General features: G+C 38.2%; 1 protein-coding gene across 1 annotated transcript in view; it reads right to left on the bottom strand.

The window, feature by feature from the left end:
- The window catches only part of LOC150082795 (paramyosin-like), a 185257-nt gene that overhangs the window by 79649 nt on the left and 83266 nt on the right, over nucleotides 1-22342 (bottom strand). The window contains exons 6-8 of the mRNA XM_090377604.1: nucleotides 17411-17656; nucleotides 10441-10637; nucleotides 3855-3987 (exon numbers count right to left, since the gene is read on the bottom strand). Of these exons, the coding sequence (XP_090233730.1) occupies nucleotides 3855-3987; nucleotides 10441-10637; nucleotides 17411-17656 (576 nt within the window). The remainder of the gene's footprint in view (nucleotides 1-3854; nucleotides 3988-10440; nucleotides 10638-17410; nucleotides 17657-22342) is intronic.

Raw genomic sequence — 22342 nt, forward strand, 5'->3', positions numbered from 1 at the left:
TGATACAACAATTAGATGAACAGTCTCAATTAGTCCTGTTATATCTATACAACAAAATATACCTTGAAAATTCTTTCCCAAACAAATGGCACCACGCAATAATACTAGTTCTCCCAAAACAGGGAAAAGATCTATCAGACCCACAGAACTATCGTCCCATAGCTTTGACTAGCTGCTTAGGCAAGATCTTAGAGAAAATGGTCAACAATAGACTAACATGGTATCTAGAAAATAATGATCTTCTCAACTCAGAACAATTTGGCTTTAGAAAAAATCGCTGTACCTTGGATGTACTTAAACAACTGGAAAATCAAGTAAGAAATGCTTTTCTCAGGAAACAACACCAAGTCATGGTTAATTTTGATATCCAAAAGGCATATGATACCACGTAGCGATATGGTATACTTAAAAGGTTACATCAACTTGGCCTTAGAGGACATCTACTCCTCTACATATACAATTTTCTTAAGAATCGGACCTAAGTTCGGATGAACAATACACTTTCCAATATATTTTATCAAGAAGAACGGGTCCCTCAAGGATCTGTACTTAGTGCCACACTTTTTGCAGTCCACTTCAGCACAATAATAAAACAAATCCCAAACAAAATCTTTACAACTGTTTATGCTGATGATTTCAGCATTTCTTATCAAGCGCAGCATATGAGGACAATAGAACGTCAATTGCAAGTAGCCATTAACAGAGTCATAAAATGGACAGAAAGAAATGGATATAGAATATCGGTACAAAAGACTGCATGTATACATTTCTGCAGAAAAAGGAATCTCCATCCTGACCCAAAACTCAGACTGAAAGAACAGATCATCCAAGTTAAAAATAGTGTCCGTTTCTTAGGATTAGTTTTTGACAAAAAACTGACTTTCCTAGAGCATATCAGTCACATAAGAGTCCACTGTTTGAAGAAAATGAACATCTTGAAGGTCCTATCCGCTATATCCTGGGGAGCAGACAGGACAACCCTACTACGTTTATATCGCCTTCTCATTCGGTCTAAGCTAGACTATGGTGCCCCAGTCTATGACTCGGTAAGACCTAGTGCCCTGAGATGGCTCGACCCGGTACATCACTGCGCACTCCGTTTAACCCTTGGAGCTTTCCGCACCTCACCTGTGCAGAGCCTGTACGCCGAAGCTCAAGAACCTCCTCTGCAAATCAGAAGACAAAATCAATTACTCTCTTGTGCAGCTAAAATAAAATCCTTACCAGACCACCATCTACAGAAAACTCTTTTTGCTTCTGATTGGGAACAACATTATCAGCAACAACAAAGAATCAATAAACCTGCGAATGTGAGATTAAAAAACCTTCTTCTCAGGAGCTTAACCTAGATAACATAATTCCGCTGACGAAGCAGTCTACTCCACCATGGATAATCAGACAACCTTTATGCGACTTCCCCTTCCACATTTCGAGCAAACAAACCCATTCTCATATAAACCATCAACAGCTGCATGCTGCTTATAAGGCACAATTTTCAGATCATTGCTTTTTATATACAGATGGATCCAAAACTGATTCTCATGTGGGAGGGGCAGTTTACTTTTCTGACATCACATTAGCCCAAAAACTCCCAAAAGACTGTAGCATTTATACTGCAAAACTGCAAGCCATTATGTTAGCACTAAACTAAATCGACCATTCAAGTTTTCAAAACAGCATAATTTTTACTGACTCCCGTAGTTCCATGATGGAAATGCAAAATATCAGTTCTAACAAACATCCACTACAACAGCAGATTCAATGCAGAATATCAAAACTCCTTGAACAACGTCGTAACATTAGATTTTGCTGGATCCCAAGTCATGTCGGAATACATGGTAACGAGCAAGCAGACAGAGCTGCCAAAGAAGCCAATAACAATATTTCTGCATCAGAATATATCCCTTTCTCAGACTACAAACACGTTATTGATCACAGTGGGATACATCACTGGCAGCAGCAATGGCAAGTACTAACCACTAACAAATTGCATCAGATTAAAAGATTACTCCAACCATGGAAATCCAGCATTCAGAAAAATAGACGCGATGAAGTGATACTTGCTAGGTTAAGGATAGGACACACGTATTTCAGTCACTCTTATCTTTTGCGAGGAGAGGATCCCCCTCTATGCCCTGTATGTTACACACAACAAACAGTAGAACATGTACTGATTACTTTTCCAGCTTTTGCCGATGACCGCCGAAACTCCAAAGAGCTAAACAAACATCACTCCCTCACTCTCAAAAACCATACTGGAAGATAGAAAAATATAGCAGATGTTTTTCAGTTCCTCAAGAAAATAAATTACTATAATCAAATATAAAACTAAATATTATCTCTAAAGCAAGCTATAGTCAATCTCTGTTACTCTTGGAAATTATTAGCAGCAATATATGAATTAGAACAAAACCGTTATATTAAATCTTACAGGCGCATTTTAGCCGCAGTAGCTCTTGCGCCAAGATAAAATCAAATCAAACCTCCTATTTGATGTCACTTTGGGCCATAGAGCCTCTTCCACCAGACTTCTCTCTGTTGTTGTGGAAGTTGATATCTTAAATAAATTTAAGGCTGAACTAGACAAACATTTGGAGTGACCGGTTGGATGAAATGGGAAGGGTTTTTTCTTTTCTTTTTTTTTTTTTTGGCTGATGCTGTATAAGCTTGCTTTCTTGCATCATATGCCTCAACTAATGCTAAAGCTAAAACACACAACTAAATATTCTTTATTTGGAGCTAAATAAAGTTTTCAGTAGTGTTCCAGTAATTGATTTTTAATTTTTTCCCCAAACTTTTCCATTTATCACTGACCAAAAGTAGCCTTCAAATATCAATTATCTCTTTCTGTCTATATACACACATGTCTTATCACCCGAGCTGCCGGAAATTATTTTCTTGAAGTTCTCTTACTAGTGCCGTTATATTATTCTGAAAACAATTCTGATCTCTTTCTTTCGATATCAAAGTCAAGTCCATTCTGAATTTGTTCCTCATAATAAATAGTCAGTGACGCGTTCTACCTTTTGGTTTAGAATGCTTATGATAGTGCTATCATCTTATCTGCCAACCAGTACTGGACCAGCATGGCAGATTATGGTCCGTTTCCCTCAACAGGAATTGTTTTGGAAGCTTCCATCCTGCAGTGGGTTGATAATGGCTGCAGTTTACCTTTTACTTCATTGTCAGACCTAGTATCGTTAACGGCGAAATAATGCATAGCAATAATTAGGTATTCATGGATTATATAATCCCCTGTATGGGTATTTTGAATTTAGTAATGAGATAACATTTATTAATTAAGGCAGTCCCAGCCAACCTATGGCAACCCCGCCGTCATTTACTGGTAATGAGATAGAATATATAATTAATTTCAGATTAGTGTTGTTGTTCTTGTTATTGTATGGTTTTTAGGCGCATTAGCACCTAAGACCATATTGCGGCGCCGTATGTCTGTAAATTGCGTGTGTTCAGATGTCCATACTACCCTCGCTTGACGGGATTCGAACTCGGGCCTTTTCTACCCGTTGTGGGGGAGGACGGTGATTATACCAACTACATACCAACGAAGGCTCAGATTAGTAAATCTCTTTTCTTGTCTGGGAAATCTTTTTATCTAGTGAATCTCTTGCGTTTCTTATCTAGCAACTGTTTTTTTTTTTCTAGAAAATTTTCTAGTGAATCTCTCAGGTAAAAACCTGAGAGATTCACTAGTTTAGCCTATCAAACATGCAAACCGACTGAAGAATCATATGAGTTTTTATATTCATATGAATATTCCTGTTTTATATCCAATTTATAAGTTTCGATTTATATGAAGTAGAAGTTAAGAATTACAGTATCATGCAACGTACCTTCTCCAGGTCCATAACAAGCACTTCGACTTCACTCTGTAAACGAGATTTAGCCTTCTCCAGATTGCTGCATTTGTTCAAGAGCGCTTCCAGCTGTTCCTCATATTCCTGTGTCTTCTGAGCAATTCTTCGCCTATTGAAGAAAAATAACAGCATTAAAAATATAATCAAACCTTAACAAGTCCCAAGTAATAGCATTTCATAACATAACATTCAAAATTGCCAGTGCTTTAAATCGAAATTGCCATACATATTTAATACATTTGAATAATTTCCGTAACTAAATCGTTTAAAACAAAACAACGTTTACTTAAAGATGTCATTGCATCTCACATTGTGAAATCCTTCACGACGATGCTGCTTATGATCTTTGCTAAACAATATAGCTACATGCAGAAGTGATGCTAATGCACTAACTTGTACTTAGTTAAATTGTTAACTTTTTCGTAGTTGGGGCTTTATAGCCCTAAACTGATACGAATTGAAAACCTTATACAAAGTCATATGGTTTGAATTTCTTATCCTTGAAGTATTTCACTTTCATCGTTGTTCTTGATATCATAAGACTCAGAAAGAATTCACAGCTTGGTGTCACAACACTCAGAAAGAAGAAAGGGATATTCATTCATATGAAAATATTTTTAAGAATTATGAATAATCCCTGAAAATAACATCCATTCTCGTGGCATGCAAAGCGGATAAGATCACCATTCTTTCATACCGTGTGGAATCGGCCGGTTCGAACCTTGTTGAGGAAGAAACTTTTGTGGGCAATTTTATCACATCGTGGCCGAATTAGTCATTCTCGGGCAGGTCGATTTTTTTGTATCCCGAAAAGTGAAGTTCTTTGTGTCTAGTCAACAATCAAACCAACCGTGGAGTAGATTCGAATGCAGACAAAATGTATTGGTCGCATGGCTCGTGCTGCATCTCAATAACAGTACCAGATTGATTAGAACTTTTTTATACAAAACAAAAACGCATGCTGGTCAGTTTTGTCGAGAACTGCTTGCAGAGTTTTCGGAATGTGTTGTAATGAATTCGTAATAAAGTTCCAGTAGTTTACATATTCTATAATACTAAATAAATGATTTTAAGTTAAATTCTTAAATAAATATAGATAAATCAAACCCAGATGATCGTGTACATGCATTAATTTACAAGGTGATAGTTTTTAATTCTCTGCAAGTTAAAACCATAACCATATTTTTAAATATTTAAATATAACTAATTCTAACCTTGCATGTTGAAATATTTAAATATACAAGGTTAACTCTGTGTTAAATGTTAAGTTGATTATTTGGCATATCGGCAGCGTAGGCCATAATGCTCCAAGTCAAGTGTTTAGTGGGGTAACTGAATTAGTGTGAAACTTTATTATATTCGGAGATAACATTCTGTGGTAATTGAATACATATTTTTTTTAAATAATGCAGACGGGAATAAATAAAACATCATGCAGAGGTGCAGGTTGGCCATAAAAAAAATTTAATTATCTTAGTAATAATTATGCAGTAAACCTTGAAATGAAATTTTTATAAGTTTCTAAACATTTTTAGGGAGCTTAATAATTTTGGAGATAAATTAGATGGAGAATGTGTTAGTTATTTAATCGCCCTTATGTGTTATCCATATTATTTATTATAAAATATTCTTCGGCCTAACAAAGAATATTTTATAATTCTATTTTTTTAAACTTTTTAAATTCTATTTAAATTACATTTTTTTAAAATTCTATTTAATGTGTCTCTCTCTTGGGGTGGGGGGGTGGAAAGAGAAAGATAGACTTTTGGCCTATGCGTCACTAAAACGTTTATTACCCTTATGAAGACTGTAGAAAGAATAGGAAGTGTTCATGATATCTTTCGATATGGCGAACCCGTGATGCTATAGCTGAGGAAATATCCTAGACTCTTAGGAATTGGTCATGGATGACTAGGTAGGCACAGCAAGTATCCAAACACTAAGTTTAAGCATTTGCTGTGCCATGGATGTTGAACGATCGGATGTCCCAACCGGGTTAAAACAAAGATAACTGTCTTAAAAGCCATAAAGCAAATGTTAAAGCTACATCCTTACAAAATCAGATATCTTCAGTCAATAAGTCCGATTGATCATGCAAGTCGGATAGATTTGGCTAATATTTATTTATATGAAAACTCAGACTGCTAGTTAATGTGATGTAAACAGACAAGGCGCTTTCAACTCTGATAACTATGATGTGCGCAAAGGATCTTGTATTTTTATATACACTGGTGTGCAAAACCTAAGGACCAACACTATTTCTAAAAGTTACAACCACAAAATCTTCACTTAAGGTACTCATTACTGATGAGAGTAGATTCAGTCTCAGCAGCGATTTTGAACGTTAGCTAATCTGACGAGACGTTGGCACACGGTATCATCCCGCAAACTTCACTGAAAGGGATCGATATGGCAGTCGAAGTGTTCTCGTCTGGAGAGGCGTTATCTTGGATGGACGTACACAACTCCAAATACTGGAAGGCGGTACTGTAACCAGTGCACGTTACTGTACTGAGGTAATCCTTCCCCATGTGCGTCTGTTCCGAGGTGCCATTGGCCCCGAGTTCGTGTTTATGGATAATAACGCCACACCCCATCGCACTGCAGCTGCTGATATGCTTTGGAAAGTGAGAACATTTGTTCGTATGGATTGGCCTGCCCGTTTCCGCCGATCTAATTCCCATCGAACACGTATGGGACGCTCTGGGGAGACGCATAGCGGCACGTCCACACCCACCAGAAAATGTTCAACAGCAGAAGATGGCTCTGACAGAGGAATGGACGATGTTACCGCAAGAACTTATCAACCACATTGTTCTAAGTATGGACCGGCGGTGCAAAGGTTGCATCGACATTAGTCATCCTAGAAAATAACTGACTTCCACTGCTCGGGGGTCCATTTGACATGCTCCTTACACCAAAATTAATCGACCCTTTTTCATTTTGTGTGTGAGGAGTACGGGCTTCTTCTTAGGACGACGGGCTACAAGTACATTTTTGAAGAGGGGTCTTCTGACTGATATTGCACGTGCTACCAATCCTGTATGTTCTTCCCATTCTCTTTTCAGCTCAGACGAAGAAGCTTTACGGTTTTTAAGGCATAAGCGCTTCAAAACGCGGTCCTGTTCTGGCGTAGAGACTCGTTTGCGTCCGTTTCCTTTTTTTCCTATCAGTAGAACCAGTATTCTTGAGTTTGGAAAGAAATCTACTCACTGTCGATTGATTACAAGACACTCTATAAGCAATATGACGGGAAGAACATCCTTCCTCGGGTAAAGCAACAATAGCACTCTTTCTTCGTGGTGTCAACTGCACTTACACTGACTGATCACTGAATTATGACCACTTACCTAATACTTTGTAGATCCTCCTTTTGCCCTCAGTACAGCAGTTATCTAACTTCGCATTGATTCAACAAGATGTCGGAAGCGTTCTAGAGGTATTGCCAACTAAGCTGTGTGTAATGCTGTTAGCAATGGAGGTGATTGGTGTATCCAGACGCCTGATATGCCTTTCCATAGTGTCCCACAAGTCCTCTGTGGGATCGATATCGGTGGATTTCGGAGGTCAGTCGATATGCTATGTTGGAATTCAGAACAGTGTTCCTCAAACCATTCCTGCACAAAAAGTGCCCGATGGCTCGGCGCATTTTCATCTTGGAAGACACCATCGCCATTCGGGAAAAAGTGTAACATAGCGGGGTGTACACAGTCAGCAAGCAGTTGACGATAGCGGAGACCACTGATACGTTGTTCCACATGCACAAGGGGTTCAAGTTCCTGCCAGTTAAACATTCCCCACACCATACAACCGACTCCACCGGCCTGCACTTTTGATACCATGCATGATGGATGAAAGCATCATGTTGTCGACGCCAAATTCGTACACGACCATCCACGGTGTGGAGTAAATAACATGACTCATCCGACCAGCACACTTTCTTCCAGTCTTCTAACGTCTAACTTGCATGCTCCTTGCACCAGGCGAGTCTTTTACGCCGATGAACCTTGGTTAGGAGAGGATGCTGTAGGGGTCGTCTGCTGGTATAGCCCATACGTGCGAGCGTGCGACTCATGGTCATGTCACATATTGTTCCTGGTTGGCCCATGTTGTATTGAGTAGTCAATTCTTCGACAGTGCTGCGCCTGTACGAGTTGGCAGACCCAGCGCTCACCTCTAACATTTAACCTTTCGTTGACCTTTGCAGTTTTGCTGTCGGGTCGTTGTTTGACCATTTTGACGCCAGTCGTGGTACACTTTAACAACGGCGGCTCTCGAACACCCCACCAGTTCAGCCGTTTGTGAAATCGAGGCACCAGCTCGTCGGGCTCCCACAATCTGTCCTTTATTAAAGTCCGATAAATCCTTCATTTTTACCCATCACTCTCGGAATTTTACTATCTACTGAACCACTGACCTTATCTATGCTACGTAGGTCAACTAACTGCTCAGTCTCGTACCTCACGTGGTCAACGGGTCTCATTCAGTTTACATAGGAGTGGTCATAATTCAGTGATCACTCAGTGTAACTTGCCATCCTGACACAAGCAAAGAATGACCGCAACTCTTGCAGAGGTGCTTATATAGTTGAAAGTAACAGCTGATGCAATATTACGTCATTGCCTAAGCGTGTCAATATTATCTGATGCAATCTGTAAGAAATATTGCCATATACTTACGTTATTCGGACGACAATTGCAATTTTAAGAGGCGATGCACTTTCTTTGAACACCAGTGTATATCCTTTCCGGGACAAGACTGCTTATCCACAGAGTGAAAAAAGTATGTTCCATCTAAACGCGACTGGAACCCAAGTCTCTTGTACACGATGTAGCACAGCAATTAAAATCACTATGCTATGTGCTACGTGGCCATATTATCTGACTAGTGAGCAGCGATATTATCCCAGCTTTGTGTTCCTTTGTGTAGGCAGCTATCAGAGAAATTCTATCCAGAACCAGTGAGAAATGCTTGTTAAAAGCGTGTTGTTGCTCCATTACAATGTCTATCCACACACAATTCACGTTGCTGCACAGACATTAAGCCGCTTTTGTCTGAAAATTTCCGCATCCCCAATGAGAAAGATTTGAGGAATAAGGAGAGTGCCGATATCTTCTAACTCCAGATCTGCAGCAGTTGTAGAACACTTCGATGACAGTGGGGCGCTGCAATGTCATGAAGGTCAATGACGTCATGACCCGACCTTCGCGGCTACAACATTAAGTTATTCGTTAGCATTCGAGTAACATTAAGTTATTCGTTAATATTTCACATCGTGGAAGAGCCCAGGCTTCGGTTCCCTCTAGACAGGTGGAATTTTGTGCGGACTTTTTTTTTTTTTTTTTTTTTCACCCTGTAGATGAGAGAGTGGTGTTTTGTAATAAAACTTTCCATCGGCAGAGTGACTAATTGTTTCAGCCATTCTGATGGGAATTCATATGAATATCAGTGTTAGTATTAAAGTAGCATAAGGATACAAAGAAGCGAACTTATTCTGTATCTTCTTTAAAAATAACTCATGTTATTCCCATCGTAAAAAATTCTATTCCTCCTTGAATTTTGCCGAACTCATCTTCCCGGCCACCGTTGCATGCAATTTATTTAAGCGCGTCACTACACTCTACTCGAAGTTAAATTTCATAAGATTTAATTTATTGTTATTGCACAATATATTATAGTTATGCCATCATCTGATTCTTGTTTAACTGATCAACGAGAATATTCCTCCCTAATTCATTTTACTAATCTTCCTCAGGGCCTTTTACCACATCGTCTAATCTGTTCCTCGTAGTGATAATGCTTAGCGCCCTTCACCACTCTAGTCACCATTCATTTTACCTTTTTATCATTTTATAACTCTTGAAACATCAGTGCATTAAATTTTATATGTATCCAACCTAGTGTGTATTGTATTAATTCTCTGTTCGAAACAAATTGATGTAGATATATTTATGATTTTGGAAAACGCAAACCAAATTGCTCAAAATTGAAAACAATTTTTATTCAGAAAATGAATAACAAAGAATTGCTGTTGTCCGATAAGTATAGGCTAAACTAAATAGAAATTATTATGAAATATGATGCAAAACCTTTTTATCGAAACTTTTCATTAGGCAAAGCCTGCTATTTAATATTCTATAAAATTTTATAGTGTTAAAAATTTGCTCTGCGCAGTTTTGTTCTCATATTTTCATTTATTAGAAGTTAATACTTTTCAGTATATGAAACAAGGATTGTTCGTTGATTACCTTTCTGTCTAAATAAATTACTATTCAAAAGAAGTGATTTTTTTCATGAAACTGGCATTAAATGCTTTTATCTACATAGAAAACAGGATAAATAGGCTAATTATATTGAATAAGATTTGCATTATGAAATACTAAGACAAAAAAAGATACCGTGCAAATAAACTTTTCAATAAGGGAATATGAATTCTGCAATTAAATTAACGAAAGAATAAAGTCAAAGCAGTTTTAAGAAGAACAAGTATTATAATTTCGCACTTTTTTATTTTCGTTTTTCACTTTATTTGTAATGAAAGAAAAATGAATTTTATACCTACCTCAATTCCTCAACTTCATCAACATGAGCTAGACACTCAGTTTCATACTTCGACTTCCAGCCAGCTGAGTCTCCTACTGCTTTAGACAGTTGGCGTTCGACATCCATTCTGATTTCGGATTCCTCTTCTAGACGAACCCTTACCGATTCCAGGTCAATTTCTAAAGTGTGAACTTGCTGTTCAAGGCTGGACCTCCTCTGAAAGACAAAGATTATAAAATAATGAGAAAGATAGTGGGGATATTTCTCGTCCTTTTTTCTAAACCGTGGCTTAGAAAAAGGATGAGAGTTTAGAGTGAAAAGCGGAACAAAGGAATTCACTCCTATAGGAGTAATTTCACTGATAATCTGAGCAGATGTTCCGATCAGAAGCTTTAAACCAGTAATTCAACCCAGGAAAACAGGAATATAAATCAGGCTAATCATCACATCGTATTTTGCACTCTTGTAAAATTCAACGATATTTGGTGGAAAATAAACATGGGACAAAGGCTACTTTGGAGAGTAGACCATCACCAAGTTTTCAATTTGAGGTATGTAGAGGAAAATTAACATTAACTGTGCACTTTTAAGACTTGTGGGCCAATAAAAGATCAAGCACATCGGTTGTGTGGTTAGGACTATTTGGTATTCTAATAGGTAAATGAGCAAATTGTGTTGAGATCATGAAGGCCTCTGTATCTTTTTTTTTTTTTTTTTTATGTAAACCCCAAACACGAGAGGTATTAGAACCTATAGTACTTAGTACCGTGCTTGGGCTGGAGGTTGAGAAGACGAAAGAAGATATTTGTTGACATTGGACTTGAACTTCTGTAGACTGTAATTTTCAGGAAATACGTATGAAGGAAGGTTGTTCCAGAAAACGGCAGTTGAATGAATAAACGAGGAAGATGAAAAATTAGTTCTGTGAGTTTCAAGTTGGACAGTAAATGGATGTTGGCTGGTGGCGGTACGTGTTCGGACTGTTTTGAAAGAGAGAGCGGGAATTATAGAAGAAAATTCAGAAGAACAGTGCCCATGGAAGTATCTGTAGAAGAGGCATGCAGCAGAAACAGTAGGCGCCTCCGTAGCCAGGTGGGAAGGAGCAACAGTGCGTAGCACACGCTTCTTGATTAGACCGGGGTTCGAGCCCGTCACCACTAAATACGGAGGATGCGGAAAGGTCAGGGAATGACCACCGCATATTCCCGGAGCAATATGGCCTTAGTTGCTAATGCTCCTAAAAACCAAAACAACAACAACAAACAACAAGCAGAAACAGTACGTCTATGAGAGAGCGAGTGGAGAGACTCTGTTAGAGATGAATCATTAATTAACCTAACTGCCCTCTTCTGAATGGAATCAAGAAGCCTGAGAGAGGTTTTGGGGGCACAACCCCAGATGTGGGAACAATATTCCATGGCAGGGCGGATTTGCGATTTATACAGAGTGAGCAGCTGCTTGGAAGAAAAGTAACGCCGAGAGCGAAAGAGAAAACCAAGTTTTTTTATATGCAGATGAAACAATATTTGTAATGTGCTTGTGCCAAGAGAGAGAGAGATTAGAAGTCAGGGTAATCCCCAAAAGAGAATATCATTTTGCCTAGAAATCGGAGTGTCACTAAAAATAAGCATAGCAGCAGAAGAATCCTTTTTGCGAGATATAAGACAAGACTGAGTTTTAGAAGGGTTGAAATGAACTAAGTTGTCTTTGCCCCACTGGAGAATTGCCTGCAGATCGGCATTTAAGGAATTGATAGCAGATTTTCTAGAAATTGATGCTGATTGAGCAGGACAAGGTTTCTCAAAATGGAAGTGGAATGCAATCTGCTATCATCAGCAAAACTATGGATAGGATTTCCAGTCAATGGAAGAAGGTCATTAATATACAAGAGGAAAATAGTGGGGGAAAGAACTGAACATTGGGGGATACCGGCATTAGTGGAGAAGTTAGAAGACAGAGAGCCATCTACCATCACCCTCAGTGAGCGATCAGAGAGAAAACTGGATAACCAATTACTAAAAACAATTGGCAAACCATAAGATGGCAGCTTGTTTACAAGACCTTTATGCCAAACACGATCGAAAGCCTTTGAGATGTGAAGAGCAACTACTTGTGTTTCCCCGAACCTTTCCATTGAATTAGTCCATAAATGGGTAACATAAGCCAGAATATTACCAGTGGATCGACACTGACGGAATCCATACTGGCGATCGTTGACAGACGGAAGGTTTCTAGGTAGTTTAAGAGTTGGCGGTTAATTAATTTCTCCATTACTTTAGAAAGAGTAGAAGTAATTGGATGGGAGGGATTTGTCACCCTTTTTAGGAACTGGCTGGATATGAGCAAATTTCCAAGAATTTTCATATTTGGTATAAGAAAATGAAAAAAAGGCGGCAAAGAATATGAGTAAATTCAGGAGCACAAGTTTTGAGAACAAGTGGAGAAATACCATCGGGACCTGGAGCTTTCTTAGCATCAAGATTCTTCAAAATCCTTCTGACATCCTTTTGACGGAAAACCACAGGAGGCATTGAATGGAGCGTTTTGGGAATGGTGGGAGGTGTTTTACCAAGATCATTAATACATGAGTTGAAAGAAAAATGGGATGCTAGCAGGTCAGCTTTATCCTTGGCTGAAGTGACAACAGAACCATCTGGTTTGGACAGAGGTGGGAGCAGAGATGGGCAAAAGTTGCGGCCAATAGCTTTGGCAAGAGACCAGAATGCTCGGCTACCATTAGGGCAAGACGCAAGTTTTCTACTCTTAGCCTGTTGAAACTCTAGTTTGGACTGATTAATAACTGCTTTACAATTGTTGCGAGCTTTGGTGTAGGCAGAAAATGAAACTGGAGAATTAGAAACAAGCCAATTACGATATGCAACATTCTTCTCTTGAACAGCCTTAGCACATTTATTGGAAAACCAAGGTTTAGATAAAGGACGAGATTTTAAAGTGGAGTGTGTGATAAAGAATTCCATTCCTGCAAGAATAATTTCACTGACACGATCTGAGCAAACGTTGACATCAGAAGTTTTGAAACAGTAATCCGACCAAGGAAAAGAAGAAAATAAATCTCGCTGGTCATCCTTGTAATGCCAAACAACACGAGGTTGGGAATAGTCATGAGATAAAGGCTCCATTGGAGAAGAGACAATCACCAAGTTGTGATCTGAAGTGCCTAAAGGACCTCTCACTTCAACCGTGTACTTAGAAGGGTTGTTTGTGAGAAAAAGATCAAGCGTATTGGCTGTATGATTAGGATTGTTGGGTATTCTTGTAAGTAAATGAACAATCTGTGCAAAGTCATTAGTAATTGCGAAAGCCTCAGCATCTCGACAAGCTGGGTCGGTGTGACTAGAAAACGGAAGCCAGCAGGAGTTGTTGTGAACATTAAAATCAACAAGGAAAATTCCTTGGTGATTTTAATGGAAAATCTCTACCAGCTGGATCCATTCAGATATAAAATTGAGGCCAGCTGGTATTGTGACCCTTTAAAACGACAAAAGAAAATTATTTCAATTAGGAAAGTCAATCTTTTGAAAGATATGTAGAGTTAGGAGAATGATAGAAGTAAGAAATGGATTTGACAGAATGGTGTAAAGAGATTTTGAGCCAAAAGAGATAAAAAAATAGATTCCAATTTCTCTGACAATGAATGCCAAAACGGACATATGTACAATTACCACTTGTAAAGAGAAAGGAATCATAAACCAAAATAGTTTAGGGTAAAGGTTGAGGTTGGGTTAGGTTGAGCCAACCGATAATTGAGATTCTCAGAAAAAGTAAATGGGGACTTGGCAGATTGTAAATAGACATGAATATCATTGAATTTAGAACTAAGTTCACTTATATTTGTGAAATGCTTATTTCGAATTAGGAAGTTTTTGGTAGTTTTAACTTTTGACAAATAAATGCCGTAACAATGCCTTAGCAAAAGTTTTATTTTATTTTATCTTATCCATCTCTCTTGGATAACAAAATAAAACATTTACCCATAGAACTATTAAATTATGCAAAGACAGTAATAGAGACATAAATAAATAATTTCGGTATTAAACCTACGAAAAATGCATATTCAACATATTTTACGAGCAATACAGTCACCCACATATTTTTTATACGTGAAGAATTAAGCAACAGAACATGTAAGTATAATATAAACAACTAACATCTAAGTATTATATAATATTTCGTACTGATTTACAAAATAACTGGATTTAAACTGCAAGCAGAGAAGAGAAAATTTCTCTTCCATATTTATTTATGTATAATTTTTATATAATATCGGTGTAAAACACCATAGACAACTCTTAAAGGAATAAAAAAACTACTATAGTAGGGTAAAGGGCATCATTTCAACTGTATATCATATTGTGCTCATCGTTCACAACGAGTTACCATGTTTTGTACTACCTCGAATAAGTAACGCTTCACTAATAGAGAAGCTATTGTTACTTATTCTCAGTGGGCACCACCACCCAGACAGCACCGTTTCAAGGCTTGTTGTGTACCCTGGTATTGCAACCATGACAACCCAGTTGTGAAGATAATTCCACAATATGAGATGCCAAAAAAGTGTACATGATATTTAAGTAAGACTAAATGCAACCGGGCATAATATTTTTAAGCGTTATAATTATCTATATAGTGTAGGATTATCTTCACAACTGGGTTGTCATTATTGCAATACCAGGGTGTCTGCCCACCCACCGATGACAGGCCATCAAGCCTTGAAACGGTGCCGTCTGGGTGGTGGTGCCAACTGAGAATAAGTAACAATAGCTTCTCTATTAGTGAAGTTACTTATTAGAGGTAGTGCAAAACGTGGTAACTCGTTGTGAACGATGAGCACAATGAGATACGGTCGAGATAATGTCTTTTACACTACTATCGTAGTTGTTTAAGAGTTGTCTGTGGTGTTTTTACACACACCGAAATTATTATATATAATTATAACTTTTAAAATTTTATGCTCACGTTGTGTGTGTGTGTGTGTGTGTGTATATGTATATGTATATATATATATATATATATATATATATATATATATATACACACACACACACACACACACACACTGTGCTGCCACTTTATTAGGTACACCTACGTAGTAGCGTGTTGAGCCTCCTTTAGCCTTCAAAACAGCTTGAATTCGTCGTCTAGGCATGGATTGAACATGATGCTGAAAACGTTGTGCAGGAATGGAGTACCATGCAGACATGAGTGTGTCACGCAGTTCCTTGAGATTAGACGGAGGTGTAGGCCTGCAGCAAACAGCTCATCCCAAAGATGTTCAATAGGATTGAGATCAGTAGACTGAGCGGGCCACTGCAGCAAAGAAAAGTCATTGTCATGTTTCTGGAACCATTCCATAGTGATTCGGGCTTTGTGCACCGGCGCATTATCCTGCTGGAAGTAACCATCTGACTGAGGATAAACTGTCAACATGAATGGATGCACTTGGTCAGCAACGATGTGACATTCAGACGTGAATCTGAGTATCAATGGACCCAACGTGTGCCAAGAAAACATTCCCCACACAATAACAATGACCCCCCACCACCTTGCACAGTAGTCGTCAGACATGACGAGTCCATAGATTCATGTTATTTTCGCCAAATTCTGAGCCTTCCATCAACATGATGCACCAGGAACTTCGACTCGCCAGACCAAGAAACATTTTTCCAATCCTCGGTAGTCCAGTGCCTGGTGTTGCTGTGCCCACAGGAGGCGTGCTCTCTTGTTCTTCATTGATAACAAAGGTACGCGATGTGGCCGTCGGCTGTTGTAGCCCATTCACGACAAAGTGCGGCTAGTGGTCCGTTGCGATATTTTGTTCTGCGCTCCAAGGTTGTATTCTGACGTGATGTGCGACATTGTGGCCCGTCTGTTTGCTTGCACAATCCTAGCCATCCTCTTCTGACCTCTCTCATCAACGAGCGATTTTCTTCCACAGGAGTGCCGTTGAGAGGATGTTTTCTGTTCGTTGCACCATTCTCGATACACCCTTGAAACTGTGGTGCGTGAAAAGTTCAGGAGAACTGCCGTTGCAGAGATGCTTTGTCTTGCACGTGGCATGGTATACTACCATGCCACGTTCGAAGTTCGTTAGATCACTCCTTTTCCCCATTCTTGCTACGGTTTGTACTAGAAAGTGATAAGTGATACTAGAAAGGTTGTTTTGTTGCATTTATATCCACAATTGTGGTCATGTGACTTGCAACGTTGTGGGACAAACCATTGTGTGCACAGCAGAGGTGTACCTAATAAGTGGCAGCACAGTGTGTGTGTGCGCGCGCGCGCGCGCACGCATAGTATGCCAGTTTACCTATACTTGAAGCGATTATACCGGGACCAAGCCAAGCCAAGCCAAGCCAAATGAAATTAAAAATCAGGATCTGAAAGCATAAAAGACTTTAAATGCATATCAGAATTTTCCCAATATCGATAAAAAGACCAGTCGTGCAAGATGGGAAAAATGCCGAGATCACTAAGCAGTGTCATCAGAGGAACTAAGGAACCGTATTTCATTAATAAACACAAAAGCATTAGACAGAAGCGATGATAGCCTTCCTGACCAGTAAAGTAATTAACCAGTAACATAGTTCGAAAAAAATCACAGCAACTTAACAGGCGCCTCCGTAGCCAGGTGGGCAGGAGCAACAGTGCGTAGCACACGCTTCTTGATTAGACCTGGGTTCGAGCCCGTGACCACCAAATACGGAGGATGCGGAAAGGTCGGGTAATGACCACCGCATATCCTCGGAGCAATATGGCCTTAGTTGATAATGCTCCTAAAAACCAAATAACCAAAACAAAGCAACTTAACACAGTAATATAACTGTACATTGTATCAATTTGAACTACATGCTTTGAAATAAGTCAGTTTCCAGAACACATTCACAACTGCTTTCTCTTTGTTAATTTTAACTGCCCGTTTGTTAATTTTCTATGGGTTTATTTTTATGGGTTTATTACAGACTACTTACCCGTTCTTCATCTTCCAGACGTCGGCGAGTGTCCTCGAGCTGCGATGCCAGTTGAGTCTTCAGGTGAGTGACGTTGTCAAAATTAAGTTTATATTCTTGAACTTCTTTCATCAACTCGGCATTTTCTGCGCTTATTCGGGTACGCTGTGAGGTAACCTCGTTTATGGTACGATGCATTTCCTCGATACGAATGTTCATTTCGTGAACAGAAATTTCGAGTTTCTCCACTACTTTCTGCGCGGTCAACTGAAATGGAAATTTTAATGTATTATCTGGATAAATAAGATATATATCTACTGTATATTGAATTATGGAGAGGAAGAGGAAGTAACTAAAAAGTATTTAAAGTATAACTCTTTAAAATATAAGCGCCTAAACAGATTTATACTTAAAAGTATGAAGGTGTTAATGACAGCAAAGCTATCAGTGATTATGATAATTGAAATTCACATAACGTCGAAGAAAACCTAGATCGAATTCTGTCAAGATGTAAGGTATGAGAAGCATAGTCCGCTTAGTCGATCTTGAAAGCGAGTCGTATAGATTTCTCTCAGAAACTAATTTTTCATCCGAAAAACAGGCAAACAAACCACAGAATATAACATAATTTATAGGCACTCTCCTGACGCTTCATTTCCTTGGCGCAAATACTAAATAAACAGCTATAATAGGTTTACAAACCAAAGATTGCATCACAAAAAAAAAAAAAAACAAAATATTTTCTGTAACAATCTCACTCTCTCTATCTCTCTCTGTGGTGTGTTTCTCGATACGGTAATTTATTTTGTTTGTTTAAATCAGTGTTTCCCAACCTTTTTTTTAAATTATCTCCCCCCTAAAGGGCTTTTTTCGACATTTCTTTCCTAATTGCCCCCCATTAAATTTTAAACAAGAAAATACTTTATACTGTACTTACTCTTTTTATTCAATGAGCCTGATGATTCTTAGCTAAAAGTTCAATGTTCAGTATGATGTTAGTAAGTTTAATTCTAATGTCTCCTCTTCAACATATATCAATTCTGTTTCTTTTGTTAATATTTTATTTACTGAACTAAAATCACTTTCAGCCATATGAGACATTGGAAAACAAAGAAGTACTTTCACCATTTCAGACCACATTGTTGAATAAAAAAGTTTAGTTGTTTTTGATCCCCACATCTCAGCCATTCCACCTGTTTCGAATTTCAAACATTTCCCAGTTTTCAGTGAAGGCTTTTGATACGCATTTGCAGTCTATCACCGTAATTAATTTCCCTTGAAGTTGAAGTGATATCTCATTAAGTTTTTGAAAAATCCACGCCATATAGTATATGTTGTTTTTGTGTTTGCTGATCGCCTTTGCTAATTCTGTGTCTCCGCTTTCTAAAAAAACTAATTATCGTGTCAAAAAGTTTGCAAATCTTGTTAAACAGTTTCCTTTTAAAAGCCATCTGACTTCTGTGTGTAAAAGAAGCTTCACACACTGTTCTTCATTATCAACACAAAATGTTCTGAAAAGGCGATCATATTTGGTATGTGACTTTATTTTATTGTTGGTTTTAATAACTATACAGAGAGACTGATAAAGAACTGGACTAATATTGTTTGCAACCGGATGATGTCGGTGCACAATGCAGTGTATTGCAAGAACTTCAGGACATACTTCTTTTAGGTGGGCTATAAAATCTTTGTTTTCCAACCATGGAGGTAGCAACATCAGTGGCACAGGATACCAAATTTATCAATGGTACTTGTTTTTCATCAAACCATGTTTTTACAGCAGCAAAATAGATGCTCCAGTACAGTCAGTTTCCATAGATTTTACAAACAACATCTATTATTGCAATTTACAGTCATTATCGAAATAACGAACGTAAGCCATTATAAGGGTCTTATTGTCAGTAACTGTGGATTCATCAATCTAAATAGAAAATTTTCTCGTTTTTAGTTTGTCAATTAGCTGCTCTTCAATGTTAACTGATATCTCATCGATTCGTCCTCGAATTGAATCGTTGCTCAATGGCAATGCTTTTAAAATACTGGAAGGATTTTGATGCATCACTGTTGAAATTACAGTCTCCAATGCGGATCGTATAACAGTCTCAGCAACTGTATGAACACTATACGGTTGCTGTTCAGTTTTTGCAATGATTTCTGCAATTTTATAAAACGCAACCATTCCATCGTAATTTGTGTGTTATTCTTAAATAAGGAAGTAAGTGTTACATTGCTCAAAATTCTGTTTTAAATTTTTAAAATATTCGATATGTTTACCAACTTTATCAGGATGTTTCCTTTTTAAGTGATTTAAAAGCCTTGGTGGTTTCATAACCTCAATTGAAAAAGAACTATTACACATAAGACACGTATGCTGTCTTGAGTCGAATGGGCTTTCAATAAAACCATAAGCTAGATATTCATCCAGATACTGTCGACACTTTTTCTTTTCAACACTTGACATAATAGATGATGGGTTGAATAACTACAAAGAATTAAATAATAAAATATAAACTATTTTTATTTAACTCTCATAGCCCATGTCACTCACAAAAGCACTGTGGATCAAAAATAACTTCCACAAGGAAACAATAAATCAGCTACGAATTTTTTCATTTAGATGGTGCTAGATTATACGTGCTTTAGCAGTTGTTCACTTCGTCGTAATACATTCTTGGGTGTTGTTGATAACGTATATGAAACTGTTTACTGTATCAAAGGCGCTGCATTTTTTTTTTTTTTTTTTTTGCAAATGAGCGATTCAGAGAAAAAACCCCGAGTTTGTATCAGGTTTTATGTCTTTTATTATGAAAACTCCACACACGAAAGTTATTAGATCCTATAATACTTAATACCGTGCATGGGGGTTGAAAGCCGAGCATACAGAAGATACTTGTGGACATTAGACTTGTATTTCTGTAGATTAATTTCCAGGAAGTAATTGAGAAAGAAGAGGGTCTGTGAATTTGGAGTCGGACATTGATTGGATGCCGGCTAGTTGTGGCACGTGTTCGGACTGGTTTGGGTGAAAATTGGGGCATTACAGATGCCAGGTCAGAAAACAGTGCTCGTGGAAGTGTCCTTCCACAGTCCCATTCTCGGTCCCATCTGTGGGACCGAGAATGGGACCGTGGACTATACAAGAGACGAGTCGTTAGTTAACAACCTGACTTCTTTTAAGTAGAGTCGAGAAGCTTCAGAAAGGTTTTGGGATGCCTCCCCGGATATAGCAACAATATTTCATTGTAGGGCGGATTTGAGATTTGTACAGAGTTGAGTAGAAGGAAACTAACGTTGGGAGCGAAAAGGAAAATCTCCTTTTATTGATGCAGAGGAAACAATATTTTTCATGTGCTCATGCCGAGAGAGAAATTAGAGGTGAGGATAATCCCTAATAGAGATATGCGGTATGATCTCTATAAATCTGAATGTATTTTAAAGTTGAACATAGGATTTTTTGAGGGAAACAAGACAGGACGGGAGTTTTAAAATGATTGAAGTTAGTTTTCTTCGCCCCATTAGAGAACTACCCTTAGATCACATTTAAGGACTTGATAGTGAATATTCGAGAATTGAATCTGTTGTGCTATCATCAGTAAACCTATGCTTAGGATTTCCGGTCAGTGGAAGAAGGTCGTTAATATACAAAAGGAAAGGAGTGGGAGAAATAACTGAACTTTGGGGAATACCAAAATTAGTGAAGTAGTTAGAAGACATGGAGTAGACTACTACTACCTGCTCTTAGGGAAGGGTAGTATGGTTTTCTCCTGGAAACTGGGAATTTTCCTCAGGCAAATCGACCACAGAATGCACACAATTTCAGACAATATATACGGCTAAATATGGACTAAAGTCGCTGATGCGCCTGAAATCCTACAAGAACTACCAACAGCAGTGAGTGGTGTGAAAGAAAATTTAATACACAATTGCGAAGAACAGTCGGCAACCCATAAGATGGAAGCTTGTTTAGAGGACCTTTTATGCCAAATAGGATCTATCAATATTGTAGTTATATCTTAGCGATAAAACAGCTTCAGAAACAGATGAGAAGGCAGTTCCGAACAGTCTTTTTAGAAGATGCTTTATCAAAAGTACAAGCGTTCGGGTATGAGTAGTTTTCAAAACTGAAAGGCCGAAATTTTCATATTTCTGCGGTAGTTTCTAGCCAAGAATCAAATGACTGCAGTTCCCCAACAAGGGGTCAGGTACCGCAGTCACTCCATTTCTCTGGAATTTGTTGCCCGAGACTCTTGTCCTTTGCAAAGATGAAACTGAAATTTAAGGAAAGTCGCAGAGGATACTTGACAGTATTCTGAAAATAGAATTTCAGACGATAAAGGTAGTACGTGCAGGTTATGTCCTTTTCAGAGACTTTCTAATCTGTAATTTCCTCTTTCTTGTTCTCTGGTTCAAAATCTCTTTACTATGTTCTGTCAAATTCATTTGCTGTCTCTGTCCTCATAAGTGAGAACTTTTTAGCAGTCTTACTTTTAAATTCAACTTGCTCCTGTATCCCGTATTATTAAAAAAAAGTCATTATCCTATGACTTTTTTTTTAATAGTTAATGTTTATTTTGTTATTTATTAATAATTCAAAATGAATTCAGTTTTTCAGTTGTATATAGAAAGGACGCTGAGGCTTCTGCTATTACTAATGACCTTATGTAACTTGCTCATTTTCCTACCAGAGTGCCAGATAATTCCAACCACACATCTTGCAACCCATCAAACTAGCTTTCGTGCAGGTAGCATAGTGGTTATAATTACCACCTTGCCCACACCGTGTGGAAAAGTTCTGGGGTCGAATCCCGCAATGACGCGAGAAACTTTTATGGGCTTTTTTCACTATGTGACTGAGTTGGTCAGTCTCAGGTGTGGATATCAAGGTTTATACCCCCAGAAATTCAGGTTTTTCATCCAGCGAAACAGTCCAATCGACCAGAGAACACACCCAAT

This window comes from Mastigoproctus giganteus, chromosome 7 (genome assembly GCF_048544385.1).
Source record: "Mastigoproctus giganteus isolate SK-2022 chromosome 7, ASM4854438v1, whole genome shotgun sequence".
NCBI classification, from domain to species: Eukaryota; Metazoa; Arthropoda; class Arachnida; order Uropygi; family Thelyphonidae; genus Mastigoproctus; species Mastigoproctus giganteus.